This window comes from Aptenodytes forsteri, unplaced genomic scaffold, assembly GCF_000699145.1.
Source record: "Aptenodytes forsteri isolate BGI_AS27 unplaced genomic scaffold, ASM69914v1 Scaffold159, whole genome shotgun sequence".
In the NCBI taxonomy this organism is placed as follows: Eukaryota; Metazoa; Chordata; class Aves; order Sphenisciformes; family Spheniscidae; genus Aptenodytes; species Aptenodytes forsteri.
In genome coordinates this window covers 471,802-487,867 of record NW_008794747.1, presented here as the reverse complement: position 1 = coordinate 487,867, position 16,066 = coordinate 471,802, and the positions used below count along the sequence as shown (strand labels likewise).

The 16,066-nt window shown below is 35.8% G+C and overlaps 1 protein-coding gene across 1 annotated transcript in view; it reads left to right on the top strand.

Annotated features, from left to right (window-relative positions):
• The window catches only part of SPO11 (SPO11, initiator of meiotic double stranded breaks), a 15,056-nt gene extending 647 nt beyond the window's left edge, over positions 1-14,409 (top strand). Inside the window, exons 2-13 of the mRNA XM_019470699.1 lie at positions 2,289-2,402; positions 5,465-5,553; positions 6,141-6,207; positions 6,406-6,514; positions 7,153-7,239; positions 8,927-8,963; positions 9,186-9,295; positions 10,192-10,291; positions 11,623-11,660; positions 13,222-13,298; positions 13,502-13,613; positions 14,290-14,409. Of these exons, the coding sequence (XP_019326244.1) occupies positions 2,289-2,402; positions 5,465-5,553; positions 6,141-6,207; positions 6,406-6,514; positions 7,153-7,239; positions 8,927-8,963; positions 9,186-9,295; positions 10,192-10,291; positions 11,623-11,660; positions 13,222-13,298; positions 13,502-13,613; positions 14,290-14,409 (1,060 nt within the window). The remainder of the gene's footprint in view (positions 1-2,288; positions 2,403-5,464; positions 5,554-6,140; positions 6,208-6,405; positions 6,515-7,152; positions 7,240-8,926; positions 8,964-9,185; positions 9,296-10,191; positions 10,292-11,622; positions 11,661-13,221; positions 13,299-13,501; positions 13,614-14,289) is intronic.
• The last annotated feature ends 1,657 nt before the right edge of the window (positions 14,410-16,066 follow it).

The following is a 16,066-nucleotide window of genomic DNA, read 5'->3' as shown; positions in this document are numbered from 1 at the left end:
GATGATGATGATGATGATGATGATGATGATGATGATGATGATGATGATGATGATTAATGATGATAATAATAATAATAATAATAATAATTGTGACTTGAAGAGTTCTTAGTCTTTGTGGCAGGTAATGGGAACTGCATGGCTTTAGCAACGTACAGTTCTGGGTTTTGGAGTGTGTTGGTTTATGACATCGCAGATTTTTATTTGTAACTTTCTCTTGTGTATTTATATTGTTTGCTTGCTAAAGGTGCTATAATATTAATCTTTTATGCTATTAATGTTGAAGATCATTTCTTGCGCTATACAGGAACAAGCATCTACTCATGCTGCAACATGTTAGAAATGATCAGGCAAACCCTGTGAGATATACAGTGCCTACCCCTTCTCTGCTCAGATTTCGCTGTTAACTAAACCAGAGTGAATTTTAAGTAGGCATACTTGGCCAGTATTGTATGTTTGCTTATTCAAATTCAGTTAAACTCTGCAAAAGGAGACAGAATATCAGCAGGGGGTACACAGAGAATTGCTGTCCTCTTCCTCCTATTTTGCCACATTTACAACTTCTGTTGGCCAATAAATTGGGAAATTTGGATTGGAACAGAAACCTGGACTTTCATATTCTGCAGCAAACTCTGAAGTACGTCTGGAATATTAAGACAGTTACAGTGGACAGAACCAAATGAATAAGTAAAATATGAGTATCAAAGCAATGACATGGTTTAGATTTCTATCTGCCTATCTGCTCTTTCATCCATCTGCCCATACATATTTTTATTGTCTTCAACACTCTAATTTTTGTTATGTTGGAGGTATGCACCATAGTCAGCTTTGCTTACCTATTTTACTCTTACCATTTGCTGCATTACACATGTAGCTCACCAGCCAACCATTTCCTCTGTGCTTACTAGAATTTCTATTTTGGATATGGCAGTGAGATATAGGATTTTAATTAGGAGGAAGAGACTATGAGTCTGAAAGTTAGGGAATCTTGGACTTGATTATGAAACTATTATACAGTAAAAAATGAATTGACATATTGGCTGCGTGACCAGGCCTTCTTGTATTATCAGCACTGCAAATGCTTCACTGTTTCACCTTTGGAAAGCCATTAGTCTCTCTGTGTCCAAGTTTATTCATCTAAAAAACAGAAAAAAATCTTGCGTTGTGTTTGTTGAATGGTTTAATATTACTGGACAAAAATGTTAGTAATAGTAGGGGTTTCTTATACAGATACTATTTCGAATAACATTTTAAAATAAAAGGTTAATACTTTCCAGACCTTGCTTTCAAAAAATGGTAATCTAGTTTCAGCAGAATGAGTAGTAAGTGGAAGCTGAGCTACAAATGGAAGAAACATATTCAGCTGATAGAAGAGAGCTTTAATGACACTTCATTATTGTTTAAGGAGACTCATAGCTAGGTTTTAAAAATCATTCTTGCTGATCCTGTAACAGTGGGATAATTCATTTTGTGTTGTGTGCACTGGTATTGACTCATCTTTTCTTAGTATATTACTTAATGACAAAATTGGACTTTGCTGATAAAACTTTGAGCTAAAATAAGTTTTGTCTATTCTTTTAATTCCTACCTAAACTTATGATGGTATATAGTACACTTGTAATTTTAAGGACAGCTGAAATGTTGGAGTCAAATTGCTTATGAAAATAAAAAGCATCTGTCATAACACTCAAACCAGCCTGCAGTTTTGCTGTAAGGGATCTGCTGCAAGGTTACTTTGTCTTTTTAGGTGAAAGGTACAGATTTTATTCTTTTCACAGTGCATCTGTTGAGACTAAGCCTTCATATAATTAAAACCCTTAACAGCTTGTTCAGGGCAGCAGATCAAAAGGTTAACGTGCAATGGTACAACAGGAAGTATTTGTACTCTTGAACATTTTTAAAATTTACAGCATTTAAAAACAACTTAGCCCAAATCATAGCCAAAGCCAATATTACATCATTTATAGTAAAACATTAATAGTTAGTCACAAACCAGCCAGTTGGTCTAAAAGTTCAGCTGCTGAAAAATTTGATGGTTTCAGGATTGAATAGAAATGTACTTTTAATTGTGTCCTCAGTCATGCATCTGGAATGGAAAGTCAAAGATTTTAGGGAAACTGAACAAAACAAAATTAAAAAGCAAAAGAGTTCCTCCACATTTTTGAAACAAATATATCCTTGAAGCAGTTTTGGATTACATGATTTTTGTAGGAGTGGGGATAGATGATTAAAACTCAAAGTAGAACTAGATTTTATCGTATGAACTGTATAATTAATTTTCTTTGTTTCAGTTCTGAAGTTCTTGAAGCAATAGAAAATATTATTCAAGATGTACTTAAAAGCTTGGCCCAAAAAAAAGCACCTGTTCTCACACTGGCTAACAGATCGGATTGGAGGAATATAGAGTAAGTATTATATATTTTGAAGTCCTGCCTTATATTAATATAAATGCCATGAATATAAATTTGATTATGTAACTTCCAGAAAAGTTAACGTTACATAATTCTATAATTATTAGAATCAATAAATAATTTAAAAAGCAACGGACAAATAAAAAGTAATGCTTAGTAACCACTCTGCATGAATAGGCATCATGTATTAAGTAACAGCAGACCATAGCATAATGGGGAGTAAAGCTACAGTAATAGGGGTTAGAAAGGAAGGGGAGGTCCTATAAACAATCATTTTCTGGAAGCAGTAGAAACCAGAAATAGTAAGTTGTGTTAGAGTGAAAAAATCTGTTTTAGGCTGGAAACAATTACTAGCAATTTCATCCTCCAATGCCTTTTCTGTGCTTCCTCTTTTCTCTCTGCTTTTCCCTATGGTATCTTATTTCTTAAAATGATAGTGATAAACTTATCTTTTTGTTCTCCAGAGAAGATGCATCTCACCTCTTCCTGTTGTATTTCTTGCCTCCGTGTTGTGTTCTAAGTTCATTACCAGCCAAATGAAGCAAACCAAGTTTCTAATATGTTATCTAAATTTCAGATCTTATGCCAGTTTATCTAGACAGGATCAGAGAAAAAGCAACCTGTCCTTTATAACACACTCTGTGATTTGTAGAAGTTACTTGTGCAACAGTATTTTTCCAAGGAGCTCATTTAAACTGGAAATACCTGAGAGATTAATTGCTTTCTATAATACAGAAGCAAAAGGATAAAGGAAGGCACAAATCTATTTCTTGCCCTGTAATAGCTTTGGATGTCAGTGGGTTAAGGGATATTTAGATTGATAAGGTCGCAGAGGTCCTTGTAAGTGGACACATTACACACATTTAAGGTTGAGAAAGCATAGCAAACCTTCCACGCGTAACACTTTGGTGGAACACTCATTTAATGAGAACAATAAATTTCTGCCAATCAAAAAACCTGAGGGGCCTGAAGGTAATCAGTTAACTGAAAGGCTTGTATGTTCCAGGGAATTTAATGGTTTGTGTCTTGATAGTTTGACAAAAATGTTTCACTCGTATGTCTGTAAAAGTAAAATACTATAACAAAGTTTTGCAATTTTTGGCAATCTTCGGGGAAATGGCATTCCAGGCTAGAAAAACAAATGTGAGATGTTATTTGCCATCAGAACACACAGGGGGAAAAACATTCAAATTAAAACAAGTTAACATCACAGTATGTTAAAAATAAGACTCATCAATCACATTAAAAACAGCTGAACTATTATTTATGGTGGAGAAATGTAATCTCAGATATGCATTTCCTTTGAATAGTGACCTATATCCCACTTTAATACAGCAGTTTAAGAAGATTAAAATAAAAATAAATAGACAAATAAAATAAAAACAGGATACCAAAATATAGTATGAATGGAAGAAAACACAGTCAGTGGGGCATTTTTTTTCTTTTTTAGGCAGCCTTTTCATACTTAAGCCACACAGCTGGAATCTGCTGGGCAGGAACTAGTAGAACGAGAGAATGATTTCATGTTTGAAATGTTCCTTGTAAACATTTGTAGATGCCCAGAGAGGTATTTACCTGAGAATGATGTCAGTCAGTGAGGATGCCAGGCCTAAAGCAATACAATTAGTTTCCATTGTCCAGCTGTATCTTTCCAGGAAGAAAAAAAACCAAACCAAACCAACCAAACAAAACAACAACAACAACAACAACAACAAAGGAATAGATTTCCCGTTAGCGGAAAGAAGATTTTAAAGAAAACTACTCTGCTGGGGTAAATGCAATCCTAGGAAGAATTGCTGGATGTCCAACCTAATGCCAGTTTGCAGTTGCCTTTATGAAATACCTGTGAGAGGCACATTGATCAGGCCCTTCTGCATACTGTCTTCTGAAAGGAGCATTCCTTACTTAACCTGAGACAGCAATCCAGCAATTTTGATTACTGTTTTCCTACCGTGCAGTTACAATGTAGGGAGCATGCAAGTGAAACGCACAGATATCTTTTAAATGTTGCAGCACAAAGGCAAGAAAGTTACTTAGAAGCTGTCAGGCAGATGCTGCACTGTGCTGCTTGCTACTGCTGTCACTTTACATACGTGCACCGTGGTGTGTTCTGCCACCCGAAGGATGCATGGAGCAAAACCTCTCACAAAGAAATTTAGAAACATTATGTGGTCTTAGATAAAATTATGGCCATTTTACCACCAATACTTTAAAAAAGTACATACAAAACTCTGAAATGAAAAAGAATGCTTTAAAGACAGGACTGTCATATCATTAGGCACTAAAATAATTTTAAGTAAAATAATGAAGTGTCATTAAGAAAATAACTGATTTTTTTGGTGAAATGTGCACCTTCAGACATGAAATGGTGAAACACGAAATGGTGGAGCTCATTTAGATTAAACAACTGTTTAGAGAATAGGATGGACCACATTTTTTTCCCCAAAAGTTAATCATGGAATATAATTGAGTTATTCTGATAATAATTTACGGGCATAAATCCAATAATATTATTGTAATATGAAATAAGAACACTTTTTCATACATTCTACATCAGAAAGTCTCTGTGTCAGACTTGTTTTCTATTCCAATAATGATTCACATTTTTTCCTGTGTTGGGTTATTCCTTTGTTTTCATGCTAAACAATAATTGATGCTGATATATTAACAGTTATAAACATGTACAAAATATTTTTCTTGTCTCTACTTTTGTCTGGAAACGTGTATTTTAGGCTTAAATTCAGTCCTGAAGTATCTTCTTGAGAAACTTTCATGTTTTGAAGCCAATGATCAGTTGGCGGACAGTTCAGTAATGTTTTGAATGGGTCGTTTTGGCAGATGATGACTACTGCCTGCCTTTTTCCTTCAGCCACTCCGACTCAACCCAAGTTGATGGTTTCTGTACTGAGTCTGAAAATAGCGCTAGCATATTTGATTATAGGAAAGGGGTCTGAGTCTGAATTACCTTGCAGAGAACAATTTACATATACTCAGTAAGTTTACAGTTTTATTGAATGTTTGCAATGATTTAGTTTTTAAATTTAAATTTAAATCAGATTTAAAGATTCTGTAGGTCTACAGATGATACCATGTTGTACTACAAAACAAATAAGAATTGACTGCCCTAGATCAGCACCAAAATTTGGTAAGTTAAAAAAGTCCAAAAGCAGAATTCTTGTTTTTTCTTGTATTTTAGTTCAAAACTTTGGAAGAAAAAAATTATGCACTGTGATTTAGAAGTGTATGGCTAATATAACCTGATATTACGACCAGCCCTTCAGCTTTTCTATTCTCTATTAAATTATAGTGAGTGACAGTGAAATTAATACAGCGTTCTTACAGTTTCTACCCTCCCCGAATGAATATCAGCTGAAGGCATATTCAAAAGGTCTTAATGTAAAAACAACACTCTTCTTCATAAAGCTAGCTAGTAAAGGAATCTTGGAATATGGACAATATGCTAATTTCTTTTTCTAACTCAGTCATTTAATTTCTTGGCCTGGACAGCAGGGCATACATTCCCTCACTTAACTCGATCATATTTTTTCTAATTATGCTAGAAATTATTGAGTCTATTGATTAGTACAGTCTCTCTATATTTTCACAGCACATTAAAATATATGTTTCGAAGTTTTATTTTATGAGACACAAATATGGGTCAATATAAAGACAAGTTATTGTATATGCATTTCTGAAAATGGATAAAATATCTTTTAAAATTTATCTTTTCAGCTCTGATGCTCAAAATATTATCTATGATCTATAAGATGGTGCAGAGCAATACTTACGCAACTAAAAGGTAACATACTACATTTCTGTAATTTCAAATAAAGTTGTATTTTGACAACGTTATTGTGAAAAACAGCCTGTAGGACAATGGATTGCTGTACGTAAAATGCTTTAGATTGATCTGATTACCCATGCCCTCTGTAAAATTCTCAAGAGCCTACAGCTATTTCAGTATTATAATTACAAATACAATATTTTGTCTTGATAGAGATATATATTATTCTGATACACTACTGTTTGGTAGCCAAAGTGTTGTGGACAATATAATCAATGACATTTCTTGCATGCTTAAGATACCTCGGAGAAGTCTACATATAGTAAGTGGCTTATTATGAATGTTTTTATCATTATTTCCAAATCATATAGATTGACCTGAAAGCTGAAATACAAAGAAAAGTTGTCAGTGGGAAATACGTAGTTAAAATAAAAAGTGTCATCTGTGCAAATAAAACCTAATTGTGGTTTATCATAGCCCTCGAAAGGTTTCTTTCTTCAGAGAAAATTCATGAAGTTTGCTTGCTCCAAAGAGTTTGGGACAAACTGCCAGCTAAAATCACAGGGCCTTTTGCTATTACCTAGTGAAGGCAGTGCTTAAACTTCAGAGTGCAAGACATCTGTTTAGCAATTCATACTCAAATGATTTGTAACTTGGGGGTTAAATGAAAATTTAAAGTAAGTCAGAGATGTAACAACCTTTCAAATTTACTTGTATCTCATGCCTTACAAGAATTCCTTTGTATCTATAAATGCAGTTAACATTATTTATTGTAAGTATGCCTTTATATCCATGATGACAAGAACATTGCTTAGTGTTTAAAAGGTTGATGACAGTCGATAACTGCTTATTACCAGTCGGAATTCTTTTCAGAAGTTTCTTGTTTTGCTTGTGCAATATAGTAACATAACAGCGTGTAACTTCCAATTTACTGTATACAATTTATTATTATTTTTTCAGCTGTCTACAACTAAAGGTTTTGTTGCTGGTAATTTAAGTTACACTGAAGAAGATGGTACAAAAGTGAATTGTACCTGCAGTGCAACAGTATGTATCATAAAACAGTAACAGTAATTCATAGCATCTACCTTTGCATGACATCCTGCACTTCTTGTCGCTCAGGTTACTGTATACACTTATTATACAGACCTGTGCTTGTGGCAAATTGAGACAATTCAACCTGGGTGAAAAAAGAGAGATAAAAAGTATTGCTCAACTGTATTGCAATTCTGAAGCTCAGCTATATACTCACCAGGAATATATCCTCTGGAGATGGTTTTTAGCACTACCTTCTGCCATGGGAGCCTTGCAGAGGAGGGCGTACATATTGTGTATCCTAGGCTTTATATTACAATGTTCTGTCAAATAAGTGCTGTGAATCAAAAAATCTTGAGCACTCTGAACACACTTCGTTTCTGTCACAATAGATTGATTTCTGGCAGAGTAAGAAAACAAGTCTTACAGCATGAGTTAACATACTCATATGGTCCTCAATGAGCTGCTTCTGCCACACTGGGCAGACTTCTCTAGTAGCAACAGCACAGATGAGAGACTGAACTGAGCCTCTATAATTAGAAACCTCTTTCTGGACCCAAATTATGTTCTCATTTACAGAAGTTTAATGATGATACTCCATAAGAGTTGATACTGTCTTCACGTGCCCAGCACTGTACAACCAAAGGTATATAACATCAGGCTGTTTGGTCTCAGGATGATCACTTATACAGGAATTACAGACATTAGAAGGGCTTGTATTGTCAACTAATTTTATCGAAGGTGGCACTGAGCTAAAGAGAAGTTTATAACCGTGGTTTCATAAGTCAAGAGTCAAAAGTGGTTTGAGGAGATGAGATTCAACTAATCTAGTCCTAAAAGATTCGCTATAGCCGTGCAGAATATGAAAGCAGGAACAGAACTCAGACTTGCTGACTGTTGTTGTGATTTCCTGGAAAATGTGTTAATTGTAAGCCTAAGTCGGTAATTTCAAAATGGAAAGATAACCTTAGCTGCCCGCTATACTTTGTTTTTAAGCAGAGTGTAAAGACCCCTGTTATTAATGCTCTTCTACAACTCTTCGTATTTTTATTTGTTGAGTTGTTCCACCCTGGCACCGGAGGTGATTTAGCAGTCAGAAGTAAAAACAGACCACACACTTCAATACATACATGCTCTTTTGCCAAGTTCTTCCTCCAGTTCCCGTTTTCTCATCCATATGCTTGCCAGATTGAGCCAATCCTAATATGAGATGTAAAGTAAACGTTACTATGTCTTAAAATTGTTGCTCCAAAATAGTGATAAAATCAGGTTATAGGTTAATAAAAGAAAGGATTTAATGGTCTTCCAAAAAGAATACTTAAATGTTTTAAGCCTGTATTAAATTTGCAGTCTTCACACCAAGCTGACTTTTTTTCTGGCTAAGACAGATAAAAAATTAATCAGGACATTGTTATCTGTGTGAGGTCCATATGATGAACAATCTTCTGTGAGAGTAGCACAAACACTTTTCAAAAGCATCTTGTTATAACAGGAGGACTCCTACACAACCATACAATAGAGCAGGACATGAAAAGTTGAATATACTTATAAAGAGGTGAAAATGTCAAGATTGATCTTGTATATAGAAGATGAATAGTTGTTTCAGGACTTAATTGTGTCCCTCATTACCTAATATTGTTATTTTAAAATATATCATTTTCTCTATTTAAAATGATTAATCTCATTTTTGTTGTTTTAGGCAGTCACTGTGCCATCTAATGTTCAAGGAATTAAAAGTATCCTTTGAGCAAGAACTCTTATTGTAGACTGAAAATATAAAGTAAAAACAAAGAATATTCCAAGTTAAACAATGTTCTGGTAATTTTTTCTTTGCTTGTTGGCTCTGAAATTGGGTCATGAACACTGCTTTTGGCTCCAGAACAGGTATTTTAGAGCATTTAGTTTTAATTGATTGGTGTGATGGATCATTTTACAGGCAGCTAGCCTTAACAGAAAAGATTTAATCTCACATGCCAAATTTATGTTAATTGTAGAAAAAGATGCAACTTTTCAGAGACTCCTAGATGATGACTTCTGCAATAAATTATCCCCATGTATAATGATTACGGTATGCATCTTACACTTCATATCATCTAGCTAGACATAAGAATTTAAATACTTTAGCATTGTAGCGGTGCTCAAGCTTGGTCAAAAGACCATAGTAAAATTAATATGAAACATGTCTAACGATATTTTTTTTCATTTTATTATCCTGGTAGAAATACAAAATACACATTCTAAAGACTTATTTCCTCCAAACATCTCCTTTGAGCTTGGTAGCTTATTAACTTCATGTGCTGCTGCAAAGTGGCTGCCCCATTCAGTCTCAGAAAGGCTTAGCTGTTGAGTAACCTTTTGTCCTTCAGGATCCTAGGTTTAGCAAACCCAAATGAAACAGAATTGGTTGATTTTGGATTGTACTGAAAGAGCTATGGAGCCTGGAGAATTAATAGGAATGTGTAAATGGAATATGCATACCTACTTGTTCTGGGACAAATTTGGCCCACAATGCCTAAGAGAGATAAGCGTTGATACTATGTAGCATACTGTCTAGTTATAGTCAGTCATAGCAAGAACTTGTTTTATACTGTTTCATTAGTGCCATAAATATTTTTGAAAAGAAAAAAGTGGCCTTTTTACACCAGCTTATACAGATACCAGGTTACATCTATACATCAACTTCCAGACCTTACAAATTAATTCCTTAAATAGAGGAATGTATGATACGTCTACAGTGCCCGTAACCCAGGACATCTGCCGTGCTGCTCCCCAGCCCATTCCTCCCTCCCTCCTCACAGAGCCAAAATAGGAACATACAACTTTCCCTGCAAAATAGCTGCTGGAGAAGTATTTCTGCCAGCATTTTGTTTGTTTGCTTGCTTTGAAATGACAAATGTAAACACATATGTAGCCAGATGTTGTTTTAATTAATTTAAAACTGTCTGCTTTTGGCTTATTCCTTAGGGAAGAGGCGTACCAGATCTTAATACACGACTTTTGGTCAGGAAGCTGTGGGATACTTTTCAAATTCCTATTTTCACCCTTATGGATGCAGATCCACACGGTAAATCTGTAAAGGTTCAAGGACATAAAAGGAAAGCAAAATTTATTTAGAATGTCTTCTCTCACTTTTATGGGAAGGTACCCAGAGCATAGAGATCCAACACAATCAGAAGGTTCCTGATTTATGCAGAATATATCTAGGAGTATGGAAGGAGTTTAACTGAAACATCAGTACTGGCTTTACATCCCCATTGAATATACCCTTACCCTCTGTGATGATTTGTTGTGCTTTGAGGTATTAATAAGAATCTTACCTTGTACCTAAAAAAGAAAAACATTTTGTAACAGCATTTGTAGCTCAGAATAGAGCTAGACTTTGAAAGTACCTGTGGGCCTAAAAATGAGGATAAGGATAATGGAATTTTATGATCCATTGCATGATTCCACTGATTTTAGTCGAGTTAGGCACTTGACCACTTCTAAAAGTCTCAGGACATCCTAGCTGTATCTTTACAGAGTTCAATACCGTTGAAAATGTTGCTCTGTCAAGAATTCCAGCTGTTGGCTATGCTATTCCTTTTGTAAAATAAAAGGAAATAACAGGAACTTTTGTAAATGTTGCTCAGTTTGGTATAAAGCAAAATTTTTAATTACGTTATAAACCTTAGGCCAGACAGGCCAGAAGAAAATAGTATGTTTGAGCAAAGTGAGTCTTTTATTGGTTTAAAAGTAGTTCACATACACTTATATTAATAATTCAGCACTCATGTCAATAGTTTACAGCAGTGAAAGCTAGAAACTACAAGTCTGACGCCAGCAGGAATAAAGTTAATCCTAAAGCAAGTCCGTCACATTCTGGATGGGCTATTCTGTTACATCAGCGGCAGGTTCTGAAATTTCCTTCATTTCATGAGGGATTCTGTGTATGTGAGCGTGTATGCCTTTGTTTGAATTCAGAATCTGAATTCACATACACAAAATGTAGAAAATCTCTTATGTATCTACACTGATACCACCTGAAATTAGGGAGATCACTGCAAAATGAGAAGCAGCTGCTCAAAGCAATAGTATTAAGAGATACAGATTACACAGGATAAAGACAGACACTTTTTGTGATAGATGTTGGACAACGTGTAAAAAAGCTGATTATCCTTGGTTTTGAAATGACTATGCACAAACAGCGTGAAACATTTAACTATATAAAGGTGACATATTATGCTCAAATTCTGAGTATTTTGACGTACTCTAAAAATAATTGTAAACCATAAAGAACCTCACTAATCATAAAGCCATAACTGTTATGCCATAAAATTGAATTCTTAATGCAGTCTTCTTAAACATGCCTAGTGTGCAGATAAACAGACACTTGACATTTGGTATTCTGCAACCTAGGTGTAGAAATAATGTGCATCTACAAATATGGATCTGTGGTGAGTATAATTTTTCCTCTTCAATCATATTGTTTTGTAGCCCAGCCTTGAAGCTGGAATGTATGAAATGTTATAGCCTTTGTTAGAATGGTTACTGCCTTTTATCATTTTGCTTCAAAACAAAGACACAGTTTTTAAGCCTTGTGTATCTGCAGAAATGGCTTCTTCCTGCAACAAAAAGAAACTGGATAACAATGACAAGTGTTTCATTTAACTGTATTTCAGTTTTTCCCTGCTGCACAGGCAGTTTTCAGGAAGTCCAAATAGCAAAGTGTTCTCCATTTTGCTTTGTTTCTGCCTTAGAAGAGAAATGAAGGCTGGAGGGACCTTGGGAGGAGGAGGACATAACTTGTGAGATGGGTGACTCTCCACAAAATCATGTTATGTTGGTAAAGATTTTGTTTTGGGGTGAGAATTCGCTTATGGATACATGTGTTAGTGTGGAACATTATGGAAGAGGCAAAGGGAACAAGAAGGCATTATTATATTACACTGCTAAAAGACAAGGTACCGGAAGACAATATGGAAGGCAGGCAGACTAAGGTGAAGGCAGAGGGCAGGAGCAGATGGACAAACTGTTCACTACAGCAATGGAGAAAGAACATCCAAAGGGAAAAAAAAAACAAAAACAAAACTTTAGAAAACTGTCAGACATCGATGATGTCAGAGTTCAAATATATGTCATAACATATGCCTCAAGGATGTCCAGGGAGACAGAACTCCCGAGTTTTCAGGTTAGCTGTCACACTTTCAGCTCTCCTACAAAGGGGTGTAAACAGATAAAACACCATCATCCAGGATTAAATTAAATTGGCAGCTTCCTTTGAAAGTTTATTTTGTTCAATTACAGAGCAACAGGTGTATGGAATGAAACGAGGATTATGTCAAGTTCATTACAAACGATGGAAGTATTCCTTTATACAGCATGTAATTTAACTGTGATACTTTGCTGTAGATGACAAAAGTTTTCACGGATTCTAAAAGCAACCCAACAAAATCAAGTATTACACCACCACCACTTCTGGCTCAGAAAGTTGGAGTCACAAACCGTTGGGAGCAGGGGGATTATTCTGAGAAGTATCATTAATTGCTTACTTGTTTTTACACTTTTCCCCTGAGATATTTACTGTGGCCATGATACTGGACCAGATGAACCTTTGTTTGGGCTATACTTGTATGATGTGGTACTTTCCAGCAGAAAATATCAGAAATTTCCAGATTTGATTGTCATTACTCATCCTGGCTTTTTTTTTTTTTTTTTTTGGCAATCAGTCTAATATTGACTGTAAAAAACAAAACAAAACTATTCAGACTAGACCAGCCTAAACTGGACTAGTCTAGAATGTGTCATAGGCTGAAGGGTGCAAGTCTTTGCGAAGGAGCGGTTTCCAGCAAGGGAATATGGCAAGTGCCAGTTGCAATATTTTCTCCTATATCATTCTGATAGTGGTAGACCTAACTATCTTTGTCATAAAATCTGACCATGACCTTGGAAGGCATATATCTCAAATAATTTAAACTAAAAGTCACTGACTGTTATAGTTGACCTTTCTTATTTTAGTCAATGTCTTTTGAGGCCCATCATCTCACCGTTCCATCTATAAAGTGGCTTGGTCTCCTTCCATCTGATCTTGAGAGGTTAGTTATTTCCCCAAAAGAGGCAGAAGTATTCTTCTGTTTCATAGACAGGAAATGCAATCTGCCTTAATGCACAAAAAGACAACTGACATTTAAATCCATTCTTCTTTTCATATATTATTTTGGCTTAATATAAAGAAATAAGTTGGAATAAATATTTTTTAAGAATATGAGAAAACTTAACAACTTTATTTTCTTTTCAGATTAAATATACGCAAAGATGTCCTGATTCCATTTACAAAGCAAGATCAAAAAAAGTTAGCAAGTATACAAAAGAGACCGTACATTGCTTGTCAGCCAATGTGGAAAAAAGAAGTATGTATAAACCTATTGTTTCCTATTTCTTACTCCCCACAGGACAAATCCTATCGTCTGCAATCCTGTTCCTCTTTATGATGACAAACTCTTAGTATAGCAGAACCAGTAAGGTTTTGCAGCCCTAAAAGAAGGCCAGATTGAGAAAGCCCATGCCCACTGTCTCTCCAAATCAGTGGGCCTCAATGGCTCACAGGCCAGAACGGGCAGCATGTTAAGCTTTCCTGCCATGAATTATCTGATGATCATATCCTGTACATGGGATTTTACTGCTTTCCTAAATATTACAGAATATATTACGTCTTTACAAGTAGGGGGATGCTTACAGCAGTTACTTACTCAGTACTAGACCTCTAATCTCACCTGTAGCTTTTAAACCATCTATCTCAATTCAGGCATATATTGTGTGAAATGGTTAGAAAAGGTTTTGTGTACCTTCTCCTTCCTGTTTAAACTCCTAAGTTGTTTGTGTTATTGTGAGGTACACACTCGAGAACACATGAACATACAGTAAAGTGAATCTCAGCTCAGTGACAGGGATTTTGCAGCGCCATTTCCAGTAATACTCACTTTACAGTTCTACATGCACATCCAACAAGTGTACTTCTTATTTAAATAATTACCTAACCCTGGATCAGGCTGTTACAGCATCACACATTAATTTGTTCTTTTTTAGCTGGAAATTATGGCAGCATCTAAACTGAAGGCTGAAATTCAAGTTTTAACTTCTCTTTCATCAGATTACCTTTCCAGAGTCTATTTACCAAACAAACTGCAGTTTGGTGGATGGCTATGAATGCTTGTTTGCAAATGAAACGTTTTTCTTGAGATTGATTTATTTTGTTGACTGCTCTCAGAAAAAATGCAGAGAGACAAAGGATAACGCTTCAGCTTGTTAGGTTTTTTTATCACTGTATCTAGATTATCATTATCTCTTTTTCCTCTTTCAAACCATAAGAGAAATTACGATTCTTTTACAGAATACTGTTGCTTCCATTCTGTGGCTTCTGCACTGTAACAATGCCAAATGCAGTGGTGCATACATAAAAAGATGAGATATGTTCTTTCTGGACAGAAAATGTTAAGTTCAAAACTGTGTCAAGGAATTGCTTTGCCTTCTATCTTAAAGCAAAAGATGATGCTGCACCAACCTTTTTAGTTTGGAAGAGAGTAAGAGACTCTGCTAATTTATGGCACATAAGGCCCCCCCCTTAGAAATTATTTTGAGTACAGCATTGTGGCATTTTGTGTTCGCTGTAAATTCAGACCAAAAAGTCAAGAGATAATTCTTCATTACTGCGTATCTCAAGCAGCTATAAATGTTCCAGCAACCAAATTACTATTTGTCTTCAATGAACAAGTAAGCAAGCAGATGTTACTGATTAAGAATTTAATAAACAATCCTGTTAATGATGCACATCATAACAGAATCCCTTGTTCATTTTCTTTATTTAGTTGGCTCTAAAACAGTAAAAAGGAGCAGGAAATTGTGGTGATTAAAGTGTACAATAACTTTTATGTGAGGAAACCAAATTGCATGGAAATTACTTCCAAAATTGATCTACACAGTCATCAGCACGGATCTTACAGATAGTATTTTCAGTAGACTTCTCTAGCTGGTTTTTTTTTTTTGCTACTGTTCCACCAGTATTAGATTCAAAAGGAATTAGAATTCCTTTTTATTTACTGCAGAGTAGCAGTGTTACTACCTACTAATAATTTCTAGTGTCCAGGTGCACAATCTAGATCCAGAACGAATACAAGGCTATTCCATCAGCAGGCGGAAGGGCAAGGTGATACTCCTTACTGCCTCTAGCTGGTTTTTTTTTTTTGCTACTGTTCCACCAGTATTAGATTCAAAAGGAATTAGAATTCCTTTTTATTTACTGCAGAGTAGCAGTGTTACTACCTACTAATAATTTCTAGTGTCCAGGTGCACAATCTAGATCCAGAACGAATACAAGGCTATTCCATCAGCAGGCGGAAGGGCAAGGCGATACTCCTTACTGTGGGAGGCTCAGATCAACACACAGGCAACGGGCCTAACGTAGGGTTCAGAAGCAGACAACTTTTCTACGTCTGGCCTCAAGGAAGGCTTTGTTCTCATGAGAGTAAGTGCGTTTCCGAAATACTTGGAGCAGTATTCTACCAAAGGTTAACACCACCTGAATTTCGATAGGTGAAGTTTCCCCACACTGCAGGAGTTGTACTTAGTGCCACTGTAACACCCAAGGGGAGCTGAATGTGCTTTGACCCGTCTGCCCACGTGAACTCCCTCGACGTCGGAAAAAAACACCTTATTTGCAACGCCTAGTGCAGCGCCGCAAACACCACTGCTCAGTTGATCCCGTTCCTCACAGGGCAGGGAAAGAAAAAGGAATTAATTCTTTTTCTCTTTCCTTAGCGGCAGCGCCACGGAGGTCCCCCGCGGACCGACGGGAGCGGAGCAGGAG